Source organism: Balaenoptera musculus, chromosome X (assembly GCF_009873245.2).
Source record: "Balaenoptera musculus isolate JJ_BM4_2016_0621 chromosome X, mBalMus1.pri.v3, whole genome shotgun sequence".
NCBI classification, from domain to species: domain Eukaryota; kingdom Metazoa; phylum Chordata; class Mammalia; order Artiodactyla; family Balaenopteridae; genus Balaenoptera; species Balaenoptera musculus.
Window position 1 is genome coordinate 39,177,360 of NC_045806.1, and position 15,988 is coordinate 39,193,347.

Below are 15,988 nucleotides of genomic sequence, written 5' to 3' on the forward strand. Positions count from 1 at the left end.
ATAAAAAGATAGAAACTCTGAGGTAAGAGACTTGGGGTGCAGATAGTAAAAATTCCAGAAGTAAAAAAATTAGTTGAAGGAGATACAATAATTAATCATTCCTGATATTAGTATGAAAACCTTGACACTTTTACACATAGTTTCTTCATGGTTTGTGGTGAGCTGGAAGTTTTCCCTGAAATTCCACCTGACGATAGATTTTTCTCCCTTTCCTCCTTCCTTCAAGTAATTGGTCATTTGTTGCATTGTCTATCACTTTTGGGCAAAGTAGGTTTTGGTTGTTTTAGTTCCTCAGTAATTATAAATGGCTAGGGCAAGTTACATGCTAAGAGTTGCTTATTTGGAGAAGTCTGAAGGCAGAGTTGGTGAGCTTTTTTTGTCTTTCTATCTTTCTGTGTTTCTTGGGTGGACGACAACACTCCATCCTAGAATATATATAGTATAAGGACATAAAGTGCATGTTTTCCAAAAATAGATCTTGAGTTTGGCTTCTCCAAAAATTGCCTTTTTTTGGATCCTTGCATGGTTCATCTCTTTATTGTCATGGTTGTTGGAACTAAAGGTTGTGATTCTTGTAAGAATCTGCTCTTTGTTTAAAAGTTCTTTCAGATAGTCATTGGGATAGTTTGCATAGTATATATGATACAAATTTACTTTGTGTTGAAATAGTAAAATGAAATGAAAATCTAGAATACTGACATAAACTGGCATGTAATATACATAGAATGAATATGATGTATCTTTCTGAAAGCTGATATAGTTAAGGTGATCATTCATGTGTTTTCATTGCATTTGTAGTCATTGTACCCTCTTTCTCTATATAACTTTATTTAAATGTATTTACTGATATAAAAAAATCACTTGTGCCTCCACTCCCTCTCATCATAATTTGGGAATAATTGATTTTGTTCAATCTACTTGTGGCCTAGAATTAGAAAATGCAATTGAGAAAAATAACCCAAGGGAAAAAAATAGTGACCATAACCCAGGTTGTCAGAAGTCCATATCCAGGCAACGAGCAAAAGTTGTAGCTTCAAGAACTAGAGAGCTGGTGGTAGAACACATTGAAGGAATACAAATAAGACAGCTACTTGATGGTTCTTGTAGTAAACCAAATGTGCGATATTAAAAACCTCAAGGAGGGACTTCCCTGGCGGTCCAGTGCTTGAGACTCTGCCCTTCCACTGCAGGGGGCACAGGTTCGATCCCTAGTTGGAGAACTAAGATCTTGCATGCTGCATGGCCAAAAAAATAAAAAAATAAAAATGAAGACCTCAAGGAGTATATTATTTTAATAACGACAAAGAAGTAGTAAGTCTGAGATCTCAGTAGATGTATTAATTTGACTTGAAAACCTCAGTGAAGATGCTGATAGAGGAGTAAAAGGATTCCAGATTTGTTTCTTTGCTTTTCCAACTTCCTGTCTGCTTGTCTCTGTAATCTTAGGAACAAAGGTCTGTTGTGTTGGATACTATCCAGAGGGTTTTTCAAATGTTAATGTGTATTAATGCTACATATAAGAGAAGATGTGTTTTAGGCAGTCATAGATTTGAGAAGGCAGAAAGGTGCTAGGGAGTTAGGTACATCAGTCATTTGTATACAGTGAAACAGTTAGTATAAGCTCTCTGAGATCTCATTTATCCCAGGGTGTAAATACAACTTTATAGTTCAGCCTCAGATAAAAATAATCAAAGATCTGTTGACCTAATAATAATAATCTTAGGCAGTCACAACTTGTTCTGGCCTAAAGATGACAGTCAGTGCAACTGACAGATTTACTTGTACTTCTTTCCTTTCCTTCCCTTCCCTTCCATACCCATAGACTCACCCGTGAGCAGCTAACCTGCTGCCTATAGTGTTATACGTTGGGCTAGAGATGAAAAGAGAAATGCTGAGTTCTGCCTGCAGTTAGTGCATAGTCTAATATGAGTGTAGATTGAATTTTAAATCTTTTTCTTCCTTGCATTTCTGTTGCATCTTACTCTGAAGGAGACTCCCTTTTTCTGGCAGAAAGTTAAATTTAACTTCCTTCTTATTTGCATTTGTTTTTTTGCTTTTTTGTTTTCTTTTGCATTTAATTTTTTTAGGCCTGGTTACTTTGTTAGTACTCTGCCAGTTTTCTATAATCTTTTAAATTCATTATATTTTTCTCTTTTTTTTTTAAGTCTACACAGACTAAATGAGCTTATTTAAAAGCAAAATAAAACTCAAAATTATGGGGCTTCCCTGGTGGCGCAGTGGTTAAGAATCCGCCTGCCAATGCAGGGGACACGGGTTCGAGCCCTGGTCTGGGAAGATCCCACATGCCGCGGAGCAACTAAGCCCGTGCGCCACAACTATTGAGCCTGTGCTCTAGAGCCTGCGAGCCACAACTACTGAGCCCACGTGCCACAACTACTGAAGCCTGCATGCCTAGAGCCTGTGCTCTGCAAGAAGAGAAGCCGCCACAATGAGAAGCCCATGCACCACAATGAAGAGTAGCCCCCGCTCGCCGCAACTAGAGGAAGCCCGCACGCAGCAACGAAGACCCAATGCAGCCAAAGAAAAAAAAAATAAAATAAATAAATTTATTAAAAAAAAAAAAAAACTCAAAATTATGAAAAAAGTCTGTCCATAAATAAAGTTGATTCCAACGATTAAAAAGATCTGACCTTTGGAAATTGGTTGATAGAGAGTTGAAATTAATATGTTTGAGCACACCATTCTTGGTTAAGTGGCAAAAGAAAACGACAGTCTTGCCTGAAGTACTGTTAAAAAGATTTCCTAGTGGGATGAACAAGGACTTCTTTTTTTTGTTTTTAAATGGTGGAATCCTGAATGAGTGTTGTCGTTTTTTTTAGCAAGTGATTTTGTAAATTTATTTATTTTATTTATTTATTTTTGGCTGTGTTGGGTCTTCGTTTCTGTGCGAGGGCTTTTTCTAGTTGCGGCAAGCGGGGGCCACTCTTCATCGCGGTGCGCGGGCCTTTCACTGCCGTGGCCTCTCTTGTTGCGGAGCACAGTCTCCAGACGCACAGGCTCAGTGGTTGTGGCTCATGGGCCTAGTTGCTCTGCAGCACATGTGGGGTCTTCCCAGACCAGGGCTCGAACCCGCGTCCCCTGCATTAGCAGGCAGATTCTCAACCACTGCGCCACCAGGGAAGCCCCCAACAAGGACTTCTTGAGCCAGTAAATAACTCAGGGATCTCAAAGTGAAGATTAGGTGATTTAGGGAAGGAAAAGCCCATTAGACGTATGGTACAGTCCTGAAACCGGTTTTAAGCATTATAAGTATGTCCAAATAAATGATTTCCCTCATTCTCTATTAAGGACTTAAGGAAAATCTAGTTACAGTGGAGTAGGAATTTATTTTCACAATAGGTAACTGACTTAAAGATTGGAAATAAGGACTGTGCTTTGGTTAAAAGGATTTCATTAGAGAGACTCTGGTGATGGGTACTTGTAGAGTTTTAATGATTTATTTGGATTAGGAAACATGTTAAATATGTTAAGGTCTTTCTTAAAATATAGGATCCTAGGCCTTAATGGAGTAAAGTATAATTGTTGAGAAATGTATAAATGAATGGAAAGGTAACAAATGCTCATTGAAGTGTCTCATTTACAAATCTGTGCTTGAAATTTGGAGCATTTACTTTTGTGACTTTGAATTTGAGGGCTTGTGTTTATTTCTCAGTTCATCATATTGTAGTATGGATGCCATGTTTCTCCCAATTGATAATCACATAGGCTTCTTGTACCTCGGTTTCAGTTACATCATACTGTCTGTTTAAGGGCTCTTCAAATTCTAAAATGGGAATTTTATGAAGTCATGTAATATATATTGTTATTCAGGTTATTGGAAACATACCCTTCAAGTTTGTTGAAATTCCCGCTAAAAGGGCAGTCCAGGCTTGGTATGGTGATTTCACAAAATTGTCAGGGACCCTGGCTTCTCTTGGTTAGGAGGCACAAATATCAAAGACTTGATTCTAGCTTAAACAATAAGGAGATTTATTCCCTCATATAATTGGAAGTTCATAGGTGAGTTGTGCACTAGATATAGTTCGAAGTCTAGAAGTATCCAGTACGTTCCATCTGTTTCTGCTGCTATCTTCTATGGGCTTCATCTTAAGAATAGTTCCCCTTGTGGTGGCAGTTGGTGATATATGCTTCCTTGTTCACATCAAGCAGTAGAGAGAGAACACCTTTTCCATGACTGTTCTCTATAAATCAGTCAAACCTTATTTGACTATTCTGTTCTGTCTAGCTTGGTAAGTTGGTTTGCTTTTCTTTTTAGAAAACCATTAATCAGTGATCTTTATGAGCTAGCTACACTCATGTATGAAGAACTAGAAAACAGAAGATGGCTTGAAATCACCTCTTCCTCAAAACTGGAAAAATTACAGTCTAAATGTCCTTCCAGTGATAGGTTGGTTGGCATCATCTTTGTGCAAAAAAGATGAACATTATTCAAATAAGTTACTTGTTCAGATACGTGATGATGTTTTTGGGTGATGCTTCTCTAATTTGAACATATTCAGGAAGTTCTCTATGTGGTATTCTATATGGTATTCATTTTGGCTGCTTACTGATAAACAGTATGAGAACATTATACCTGGAGTTTTAGAAAATGTTAATTTCCACCCTCCCTATTTTTTTCAGTATAAAATTTTTTTACACGTGTTGAAAATCTTATTTGAAAATATGTTACTCTTTTTAAAAATTGAGGTATAATTGATATATAACTATTAGTTTCAGGTGTATAACATAATGATTTGATGTTTGCATATATTGTGGAATGATCATAGTAAGTCTAGTTAACATCTGTCACCATACATAGTTACAGTTTTTTTTCTTGTGATGAGAACTTTTAAGATTTACTCTTAGCAGCTTTCAAATATGCAATACAGTATTATTAATTATAGTCATCATGCTGCACATTACACCCCCGTGACTTATTTATTGCTCTTGAGTTTTTTAAAAAAGGCTCTACCAATTCTAATGTGCATGTATAACCTTTACTTTACTTTGTTACTGCCTTCCCCTCACTGAGTTTTTGGATTGACAAGCGCTACAGTTGACTGTTCAACAACACGGGTTTGAGCCTTGCAGGTCCTCTTATATGTGGGATTTTTTCAGTACATATATGTACTACTATTTTTATCATCCGTGGATGTGGAATCCGTGCGCACGCAGGGCCGACTATGGGATCTGATCATAGTGGATTTTGGTATCTATGGCGGGTCCTGGGACCAATCCACTGCAGATACTGAGGGACGACTGTACTTTAATTTTTTCCAGAGCCTGTTATACCTTGAGATGGATTTAGGGGTATGGGATGCCCTATTTTGGAATTGAGTTGGAGTTTGGGGTAAGATAATTGTGGGCTGGGTTTTTTTTTTTTTTTTGATTGTATGAAAGGAAGCAGCACAAAAGGAATACGGTTGACCCTTGAACAACAGGGGTTTGAACTTCGCAGGTCCACTTACACATGGAATTTTTTCAGTAGTAAATACTATAGCACTACATGATCTGTGGTCGGTTGAATCCGAGGATACAGAACTGCGGATACAGAGAGCCATCGATAAGTTATACTTGGCTTTTCTACTGTGCGGAGGTCAGTGCCCCTTACGTCTGTGTTGTTCAAGAGTCAACTGTAGTTCCTTTGCTCTTTGAGGTGGTTGAGCTCTTAGTCATTTTTGGAAGTGAGATCCCTTGTTAGAACAAATGACCCATCACATTCTGGAGTATTAATCCATTTATCAGATTTGGTCTCTGAGGAAGGTCAAGTTGATTCAAGAGGTTGCCCAGATTCTGTTCAAGTGCAGGTCTGAAATGTGACCATGGTTTTACTTCCTTGAACTCCTATATATTTGACATTTGTTACCATGTCTGACTATGAGTAGGGACGCCCCAGAGTTTAAATTGTTTGGTTTTAAATATCACTGTCTGCTGGGAGGTGGGTATGATGGGAATTTTGTTGTAATGTTTCTTAAAACTTGTTAATTGATTTTGAAATGGGACATAATTGTGACTCATGCTTATTTTCCTTCTTTCAGCATTATCTGCATACCAGAGGTACTACAGTTTACAATCTGACTACTGGAAGGTTAGTGCACATTTGCATGCCCCTTCCCTTCCCCTCTTCCCCTCTTCCCCTCTTCCCCTCTTCCCCTCCCCTTCCCCTCCCTTCCCCTCCTTTCCCCTCTTCCCTCCCCTCCTCTTCCCTTCCCTTCCCTTCTCTTCTCTGGCAGATTACTGCTGTTTATACTCAAAACGAATTGTGCTCTTGCTTTTTTGTTTGTTTGTTTTGTTAATTGAAAATATTACTTCTAGGCAAAAGGGATTGGCAAGGGAAAAATGAGTGTTCTTCATTTGTGCTGTCTTGTATGATCAACTTGTATTTTGTTAAAAGAATTAGATTATTCTGACACAGTTTATTGGCCAAAGATGATCCAAAGTGTGGAAGTTAAAGCCATTAAAATCAAATGGCAACAAAATGATTCTTCAGTTTTCTTAAGTTGGTACCTAGGAATAAAAGAAGTCTGAAGATGGGTGTATCAGGCTGAAAAGGGAAGGCATAAATGAAAATCTTTATTGGTATAGTCTGTCTATGATTGGAGCTCTGAGGACAGCTGAACCTAACCATTTTTTAAAAGACCAATACCTAAATGAAGAACTGTGCACAGCAATGAATCATCTATTTTCTTAGTTTAAGCAGTGCATAAAGTTACCTGGACAGGTTAATCTTTCACATCATGTTTACTTTGAAGTATAAGTTTACTGACCAGTGGGGTTTCTTTATCTGAATTGCCATTTCATATTTTTAAGGTGGATTTTATTTTTTCTATTGCCTAATTTATGTTTCTTTTTGATATGTAGAAGTTTTAAAAGTATATTTTGGTAATTTAAAAAAATATATTGAAAATGTCTTTTCTAGTCTATGGCTTATCTTTTCTTCTTTTTAAAGCTTATTGAAGTATAATTAAATACCATAAAATTCAACTTCTTTATGCCATTCAGTGACTTCTAGTAAATTTCCAGAGTTGTGCAACCATAACCAAAGTCTTATTTTAGGACATGTCTATCTCACCGTAATGAAACCTCATGCCCAACCCCTGGAGAGTACTAATCTACTTTCTGTCTCTGTGTATTTGTATTTTCTGGGTATTTCATATAAATGGAATCATATAATATGTAGTCTTTTGTGACTGACTTCTTTCACTAAGCATATATTTTTAAGGTCGATCCATGTGTAGCATGTATTAATACTTTATTCCTTTTTATTATCTAATAATATTCCATTGTGTGGTTATACCATATTTTATTTATCCATTCATCAGTTGAGCATTTTAGTTGTCTCCACTTTTTGGCTATTGTGAATAATGCTCCTGTGAACATCTGTATACAAGTTTTTGTGTGGACATATAGTTTCAGTTCTCTTCGGTAAATAACCAGGAGTGGAATTGCCAGGTTGTAAAGTAAATCTATGTTTAACATTTTGAGAAACTGCCAGAATTGTTTTCCAGGGTGGCTGTAACATTTTACATTCTCACCAGCAGTGTATGAGGGTTCCAGTTTCTCCATATCCTCATTTAGTTTTTATTTGCATTTTCCTAATGACTGATGTTGAGCACTGTTTAATGACCACATTAGCTATTTGTGTATATTATTTGGTGAAACGCCTCTGTAAACCCTTTGCTGATTTTTAGATTTGTTTTTTAAAAAATTAGTGTGTTGGGACTTCCCTGGCGGTTCAGTGTTTAAGACTCCACGCTGCCAATGCAGGGTGCGTGGGTTTGATCCCTGATCTGGGAACTGAGATCCCACATGCTGCGCGGCGCGGCTGAAAACTTAAAAAAAATAAAATAAAATAAAATAAAAATTGGTGTGTTGTAAGAGTTCTTTATACATTCCGGATACAACCCCTTATCGGATATATAATTTGCAAATATTTTCTCAAAGTCTGTGGCTTATATTTTCATTTTCTTGATAGTATAGTTTGAAGTGCAAAAATTAAAAATTTTGATGACATCCAATTTCTCAACTGTTTCTTTCATTGCTTGGGCTTTTGGTTTTGTAGCTAAGAAATCTTTGCCTAATCCAATGTCATGGTGATTTCTTCCATTGTTTATTCTATCAGTTGCTTCAGTACAGATAGTACTGCAGTAAATAGTAAAAGTGTCTTTTTGTTAGTGTTCTTTGGTATAGATTCCTTGGTAAGTGGGATTGCTGGGTCTAGTGGTGTGAACCACTCCTTTGGGAGCTCTTGTTTCCCCTTGGTCTTAACCAAGAAAGTTTATGTCAGCAGGCTTTTTTGTGAAATCTGATAGGTGAGAAATGGTGTCTTATTGTTGTTTTAACTTGCATTTTCTTAATTGAATTTTTAATTGAAGTTTAAAGACTTTGTGTTTCCTTTTCTTTGAAATATTTGTTCATTTCTCTTCAGTTGGGCCATTGTTTTCTTTCTGTTTTGTATAGCCATATTTTATGTATGAGCTATATTTATCCTTTGTGATAAAAATTGCAGTTTTCATTTATTGTTTTATTTTGCTTTTGTGTGTTTGTTTTTGTCCATGCAGAAGTTATTTCTATGTAGTCAAATTTATCAGTCTTTTTCTAAATTGCACCTGCAGTTTGAATCATAGGATAGTTTTTTCCTCACTCCCAGGTGTTAGAGAAATTCATCCACATTTTCTTTTAGTACTTGAATGGTTTTAGTTTTTAATTTAAATCTCTCATCCATTTGGGATTTATCCCTGATTTATAGTGTGAGGAACATCTAAGTTTATTCTTTGCCTATGGCTAATTATCCCAACATAATATATTGTTAAAAAATTCATTTTTTTCATACTAATTTGAGATGTTGCCTTAGTTGTATGCTAAATTTTCATATGCAGTTTTGTCTACTTACATTTTCTGTGGTCTGTTTCATTAGTCTGTTCATGAATTAATACTATACTATTTTACTTATAGAGGTTTTGCAATAGGTTTACACTACATATACAGTATGTATATGGTAGTGCTGTGGCACCATTTCCCCATTGTTCTTGTTTCTAGAGTTTCCCTGGCTGTCCTTTCTTTGTTGCTTGTTTTTCCAAATAAACGAATTAACTCCACAAAAACAGCTGATGATTTTTTCTCTCCGGCTTTTTTGAAGTATTATTTACATTATTTTAAGTGTTCAAATTTGCTGCATTTTGGCAATTTATATGGGGTTGTGTAATCATTACTGCAATTAAGATATAGAATGTTTCTATCACTCAAAGTGTTCCATTGTCCCCTTTTACAGTTGATTCCCATTCTTGACCCCTGGTCCCAGGCAACCAGTTATTTGTGTATGTTTCTGGGTCTCTAATTTTGCCATTCCTAGAATGTGACACACCTGGATTCAAATAGCATGTATTTTTTTGTTTTAATTTAGCATACTGTTTTTGAGATTCATCCATGTTCTTGTGTGTATCAGTATTGTGTTCCTTTTCATTGTTATGTAGTATCTCATAGAACGATTATACCACAATTAATTTTCCCATTTATTAGTTGACAGACATTAGGGTTGTGTCCAGCTTTTGATAAACATGAATGAAGTGCTGTGAACATTATTTGTTTTTGTGTAGACATAGGTTTTCACTTCTCTTGGTATATATACCTAGGATTTGGAAATGCTGGGTCACATTGCAGTTGTAGAGTTAACTGCCAAACTTTTCCAAAGTGGCTGTACCATTTCACATTCTTACTAGCAATATATGAGATTCTCAATTGTTCTACATCTTGGATATCACTCGGTATTGTCAATCTTTTTAACTTCAGCCATTCTAGTAAGTAAGTAGTGGTTTTTCATTTTGGTTTTATCTGCGTTTCCCCAATGATAGTGATGTTGAGCATCTTGTATGTGCTATTGGCCTTTCATGCACCTTTTGTTATTATCTGTTCACATCTTTTGCTTGTTTTTAACTTCTTTTTGTGTATTATTAATTGAGTTGCATGGGCTCTTTGTGTATTCCCTTTGTCAGATATGTTTTGCAAATACTTTTTCACAGTCTGTGGCTTGTTTTTGTTTTCTTAATTGTGCCTTTTTATGAGCAAATATTTATAATTTTGATGAAGTACATTTAATAATCTTTTTCTTTTATAGCTTGTGGTTTTTGTGTTCTGCTAAGAAGTCTTTGCCTACCTGAAGATCATAAAGATTTCCTCAGCCTTTTTCCCCTAGGAGCTCTATAATCACATTTCTTAAATTTTGGTTTATGATACATTTCAGGTTGTTCATGATGTGAGATGAGCATCAGTGTTCTTCCCCACCCCTTGAACACATATCCAGTTGTTCTAGCATCATTCATTGGAAAGACTGTCCTTTCAAATTTGATTTACTATTTCCTCTTTGATAAAAATCAGTTGACCATTTAGTTTTGTGTCTATTGCTAGATCCTCTGTTATATTCCTGTTACGTTATGTTCTATATGTCTATTTTTTCTTCTTTTTTCCTTTTTCTTTTCTTAACATCTTTATTGGAGTATAATTGCTTTACAATGGTCTCTAAGTTTCTGCTTTATAACAAAGTGAATCAGCTATGCATATACATATATCCCCATATCTCCTCCCTCTCGCGTCTCCCTCCCACCCACCCTATCCCACCCTTCTAGATGGTCAAAAAGCACCGAGCTGATCTCCCTGTGCTATGTGGCTGCTTCCCACTAGCTATCTGTTTTACATTTGGTAGTGTATATATGTCCATGCCACTCTCTCACTTCGTCCCAGCTTCCCCTTCCCCATGTCCTCAAGTCCATTCTCTACGTCTGCATCTTTATTCCTGTCCTGCCCCTAGGTTCTTCAGAACCTTCTTTTTTTTGTTTTTAAGATTCTATATATATGTGTTAGCATACGGTATTTGTTTTTCTCTTTCTGACTTACTTCACTCTGTAGGACAGTCTCTAGGTCCATCCACCTCACTCCAAATAACTCAATTTCGTTCCTTTTTATGGCTGAGTAATATTCCATTGTATATATGTGTCACATCTTCTTTATCCATTCATCTGTCGATGGACACTTAGGTTGCTTCCACGTCCTGACTATTGTAAATAGAGCTGCAATGAACATTGTGGTACATGACTCTTTTTGAATTATGGTTTTCTCAGGGTATATGCCCAGTAGTGGGATTGCTGGGTCGTATGGTAGTTCTATGTTTAGTTTTTTAAGGAACCTCCATACTGTTCTCCATAGTGGCTGTATCAGTTTACATTCCCACCAACAATGCAAGAGGGTTTCCTTTTCTCCACACCCTCTCCAGCATTTATTGTTTGTAGATATTTTGATGATGGCCATTCTGACTGGTGTGAGGTGATACCTCATTGTAGTTTTGATTTGCATTTCTCTAATGATGAGTGATGTTGAGCATCCTTTCATGTGTTTGTTGGAAATCTGTATATCTTCTTTGGACAAATGTCTCTTTAGGTCTTCTGCCCATTTTTGGATTGGGTTGTTTGTTTTTTTGATATTGAGCTGCATGAGCTGCTTGTAAATTTTGGAGATTAATCCTTTGTCAGTTGCTTCATTTGCAAATATTTTCTCCCATTCTGAGGGTTGTCTTTTCATCTTGTTTATGGTTTCTTTTGCTGTGCAAAAGCTTTGAAGTTTCATTAGGTCCCATTTGTTTATTTTTGTTTTTATTTCCATTTCTCTAGGAGGTGGGTCAAAAAGGATCTTGCTGTGATTTATGTCATAGAGTTTTCTATGTTTTCCTCTAAGAGCTTTATAGTGCCTGGCCTTACACTTAGGTCTTTAATCCATTTTGAGTTTATTTTTGTGTATGGTGTTAGGGAGTGTTCTAATTTCATTCTTTTACATGTAGCTGTCCAGTTTTCCGAGCACCGCTTACTGAAGAGGCTGTCTTTTCTCCATTGTATATTCTTACCTCCTTTATCAAAGATAAGGTGACCATATGTGTGTGGGTTTATCTCTGGGCTTTCTGTCCTGTTCCATTGATCTATATTTCTGTTTTTGTGCCAGTACCATACTGTTTTGATTACTGTAGCTTTGTAGTATAGGCTGAAGGCCGGGAGCCTGATTCCTCCAGCTCCGTTTTTCTTTCTCAAGATCGCTTTGGCTCTTTGGGGTCTTCTGTGTTTCCATACAAATTGTGAATTTTTTTGTTCTAGTTCTGTGAAAAATGCCTTTGGTAGTTTGATAGGGATTGCATTGAATCTGTAGATTGCTTTGGGTACTCTAGTCATTTTCACAATGTTGATTCTTCCAATCCAAGAACATGGTATATCTCTCCATCTGTTTGTATCATTTTAAATTTCTTTCATCAGTGTGTTATAGTTTTCTGCATACAGGTCTTTTGTCTCCTTAGGTAGGTTTATTCCTAGGTATTTTATTCTGTTTGTTGCAGTGGTAAATGGGAGTGTTTCCTTAATTTCTCTTTCAAATTTTTCATCATTAGTGTATAGGAATGCATGCGAATTAATTTTGTATCCTGTTACTTTACCAAATTCATTGATTACCCTCTAGTAGTTTTCTGCTGGAGTTTTTAGGATTCTCTATGTATAGTATCATGTCATCTGCCAACAGTGACAGCTTTACTTCTTCTTTGCTGATTTGGATTCCTTTTATTTCTTTCTCTTCTGTGATTGCTGTGGCTAAAACTTCCAAAACTATGTTGAATAATGGTGGTGAGAATGGACAACCTTGTCTTCTTCCTGATCTTAGAGGAAATGGTTTCAGTTTTTCACCATTGAGAATGAGGTTGGCTGTGGGTTTGTCATATATGGCCTTTATTATGTTGAGGTCTAAGTTCCCTCTATGCCTACTTTCTGGAAGGTTTTTTATCATAAATGGGTATTGAATTTTGTCAAAAGCTTTTTCTGCATTGATTGAGATGATCGTATGGTTTTTCTCCTTCAGTTTGTTAATATGGTTTATCACATTGATTGATTTGCGTACATTGAATCCTTGCATTCCTGGGATAAACCCCACTTGATCATGGTGTGTGATCCTTTTAATCTGCTGTTGGATTCTGTTTGCTAGTATTTTGTTGAGAATTTTTGCATCTGTGTTCATCAGTGATATTGGCCTATAGTTTTCTTTCTTTGTGACATCTTTGTCTGGTTTTGGTATCAGGGTGATGGTGGCCTCGTAGAATGAGTTTGGGAGTGTTCCTCCCTCTGCTATATTTTGGAAGAGGTGAGAAGGACAGGTGTTAGCTCTTCTCTAAATGTTTGATAGGATTCGCCTGTGAAGCCATCTGGTCCTGGGCTTTTGTTTGTTGGAAGATTTTTAATCACAGTCTCAATTTCAGTGCTTGTGATTGGTCTGTTTATATTTTCTATTTCTTCCTGTTTCCGTCTCGGGAGATTGTGCTTTTCGAAGACTTTGTCCATTTCTTCCAGGTTGTCCAATTTATTGGCATATGGTTGCTTGTAGTAATCTCTCATGATCCTTTGTATTTCTGTGGTGTCAGTTGTTACTTCTCCTTTTTCATTTCTAATTCTATTGATGTGAGTCCTTGCCCTTTTTTTCTTGTTGAGTCTGGCTAATGGTTTATCAATTTTGTTTATCTTCTCAAAGAACCAGGTTTTAGTTTTATTGATCTTTGCTATTGTTTTCTTTGTTTCTATTTCATTTATTTCTGGTATGATCTTTATGATTTCTTTCCTAATGGTAACGTTGGGGATTATTTTGTTCTTCTTTCTGTAATTGCTTTAGGTGTAAGTTTAGGTTGTTTATTTGAGATGTTTCTTGTTTCTTGAGGTAGGATTTTATTGCTATAAACTTCCCTCTTAGAACTGCTTTTGCTGCATCCCATAGGTTTTGGGTCGTCGTGTTTTCATTGTCATTTGTTTCTAGGTACTTCTTTGATTTCCTCTTTGATTTCTTCAGTGATCTCTTGGTTATTTAGTAGTGTACTGTTTAGCCTCCATGTGTTTGTATTTTTTGCAGAATTTTTCCTGTAATTGATACCTAGTCTTGTAGTGTTGTCGTTGGAAAAGATACTTGATGCAATTTCAGTTTTCTTAAATTTACCAAGGCTTGATTTGTGACCCAAGATATGATGTATCCTAGAGAATGTTGCAGGAGCACTTGAGAAGAAAGTGTATTCTGTTGTTTTTGGATGGAATGTCCTATAAATATCAGTTAAGTCCATCTTCTTTAATGTGCCATTTAAAGCTTGTGTTTATTTATTTTCATTTTGGATGATCTGTCCATTGGTGAAAGTGGGTTGTCAAAGTCCCCTACTATGATTGTGTTACTGTCAATTTCCCCTTTAATGGCTGTTAGGATTTGCCTTATGTATTGAAGTGCTCCTATGTTGGGTGCATAAATATTTACAATTGTTATATCTTCTTCTTGGATTGATCCCTTGATCATTATGTAGTGTCCTTCTTTGTCTCTTGTAATAGTCTTTATTTTATAGTCTGTTTTGTCTGATACGAGAATTGCTACTCCAGCTTTCTTTTGATTTCCATTTGCATGGAATATCTTTTTCCATCCCGTCTCTTGCAGTCTCTATGTGTCCTTAGGTCTGAAGTGGATCTCTTGTAGACAGCATATGTACAGGTCTTGTTTTTGTATCCATTCAGTCAGTCTGTGTCTTTTGGTGGGAGCGTGTAATCCATTTACATTTAAGGTACTTATCGATATGTGTGTTCCTGTTACCATTTTCTTAATTGTTTTGGGTTTGTTATTGTAGGTCTTTTCCTTCTCTTGTGTTTCCTGCCTAGAGAAGTTCTTTTAGCATTTGTTGTAAAGCTGGTTTGGTGGTGCTGAATTCTCTTAGCTTCTGCTTGTCTGTAAAGGTTTTAATTTCTCCATTGAATCTGAATGAGAGCCTTGCTGGGTAGAGTAATCTTGGTTGTAGGTTTTTCCCTTTCATCACTTTAAATATGTCCTGCCACTCCCTTCTGGCTTGCAGAGTTTCTGCTGAAAGATCAGCTGTTAACCTTATGGGGATTCCCTTGTATGTTATTTGTTGTTTTTCCCTTGCTGTTTTTAATATTTTTTCTTTGTATTTAATTTTTGATAGTATGATTAATATGTGTCTTGGCGTGTTTCTCCTTGGATTTATCCTGTATGGACTGTCTGTGCTGCCTGTACTTGATTGACTGTTTTCTTTCCCATATTAGGGAAGTTTTCAACTATAATCTCTTGAAATATTTTCTCAGTCCCTTTCTTTTTCTCTTCTTCTTCTGGGGTACCTGTAATTGTAATGTTAGTGCGTTTACTGTGGTCCCAGGGGTCTCTGAGGCTGTCCTCGGTTCTTCTCATTCTTTTTACTTTATTGTGCTCTGCTGTAGTTATTTCCACTGTTTTATCTTCCAGGTCACTTATCTGTTTTTCTTCCTCAGTTATTCTGCTATTGATCCCTTCTAGAGAATTTTTAATTTCATTTATTGTGCTGTTCATCATTGTGTTTGCTTTGTTCTTCTAGGTCCTTGTTAAATGTTTTCTGTATTTTCTCCATTCTATTTCCAAGATTTTGGATCATCTTTACTATCATTACTATGAATTCTTTTCCAGGTAGACTGCCTATTTCCTCTTCATTTGTTTGGTATGGTGAGTTTTTGCCTTGCTCCTTCATCTGCTGTGTGTTTCTCTGTGTTTTCATTTTGCTTAACTTACTGTGTTTGGGGTCTCCTTTTCACAGGCTGCAGGTTCGTAGTTCCCGTTGTTTTTGGTGTCTGCCCCCAGTGGCTAAGGATGATTCAGTGGGTTGTGTAGGCTTCCTGGTGGAGAGGATTCGTGCCTGTGTTCTGGTGGATTAGGTTGGATCTTGTCTTTCTGGTGGGCAGGACCATGTCTGGTGGTGAGTTTTGGGGTGTCTGTGACCTTATTATTATAATTTTAGGCAGCCTCTCTGCTCATGGGTGAGGTTGTGTTCCTGTCTTGCTAGTTGTTTGGCCATAGAGTGTCCAGCACTGTAGCTTGGTGGTGGTTGAGTGGAGCTGGGTCTTAGCGTTGAGATGGAGATCTCTGGGAGAGGTTTCGCCATTTGATATTATGTGGAGCCTGG

At 36.7% G+C, this 15,988-nt stretch overlaps 1 protein-coding gene across 4 annotated transcripts in view; it reads left to right on the forward strand.

Annotated features, from left to right (window-relative positions):
- KDM6A (lysine demethylase 6A) overlaps window positions 1-15,988 on the forward strand; it is a 207,496-nt gene that overhangs the window by 75,810 nt on the left and 115,698 nt on the right. For all 4 annotated transcript variants that reach the window (XM_036840297.1, XM_036840299.1, XM_036840298.1 and 1 more), the window contains exon 4: window positions 6,039-6,088. In XM_036840297.1, the coding sequence (XP_036696192.1) occupies window positions 6,039-6,088 (50 nt within the window). The remainder of the gene's footprint in view (window positions 1-6,038; window positions 6,089-15,988) is intronic.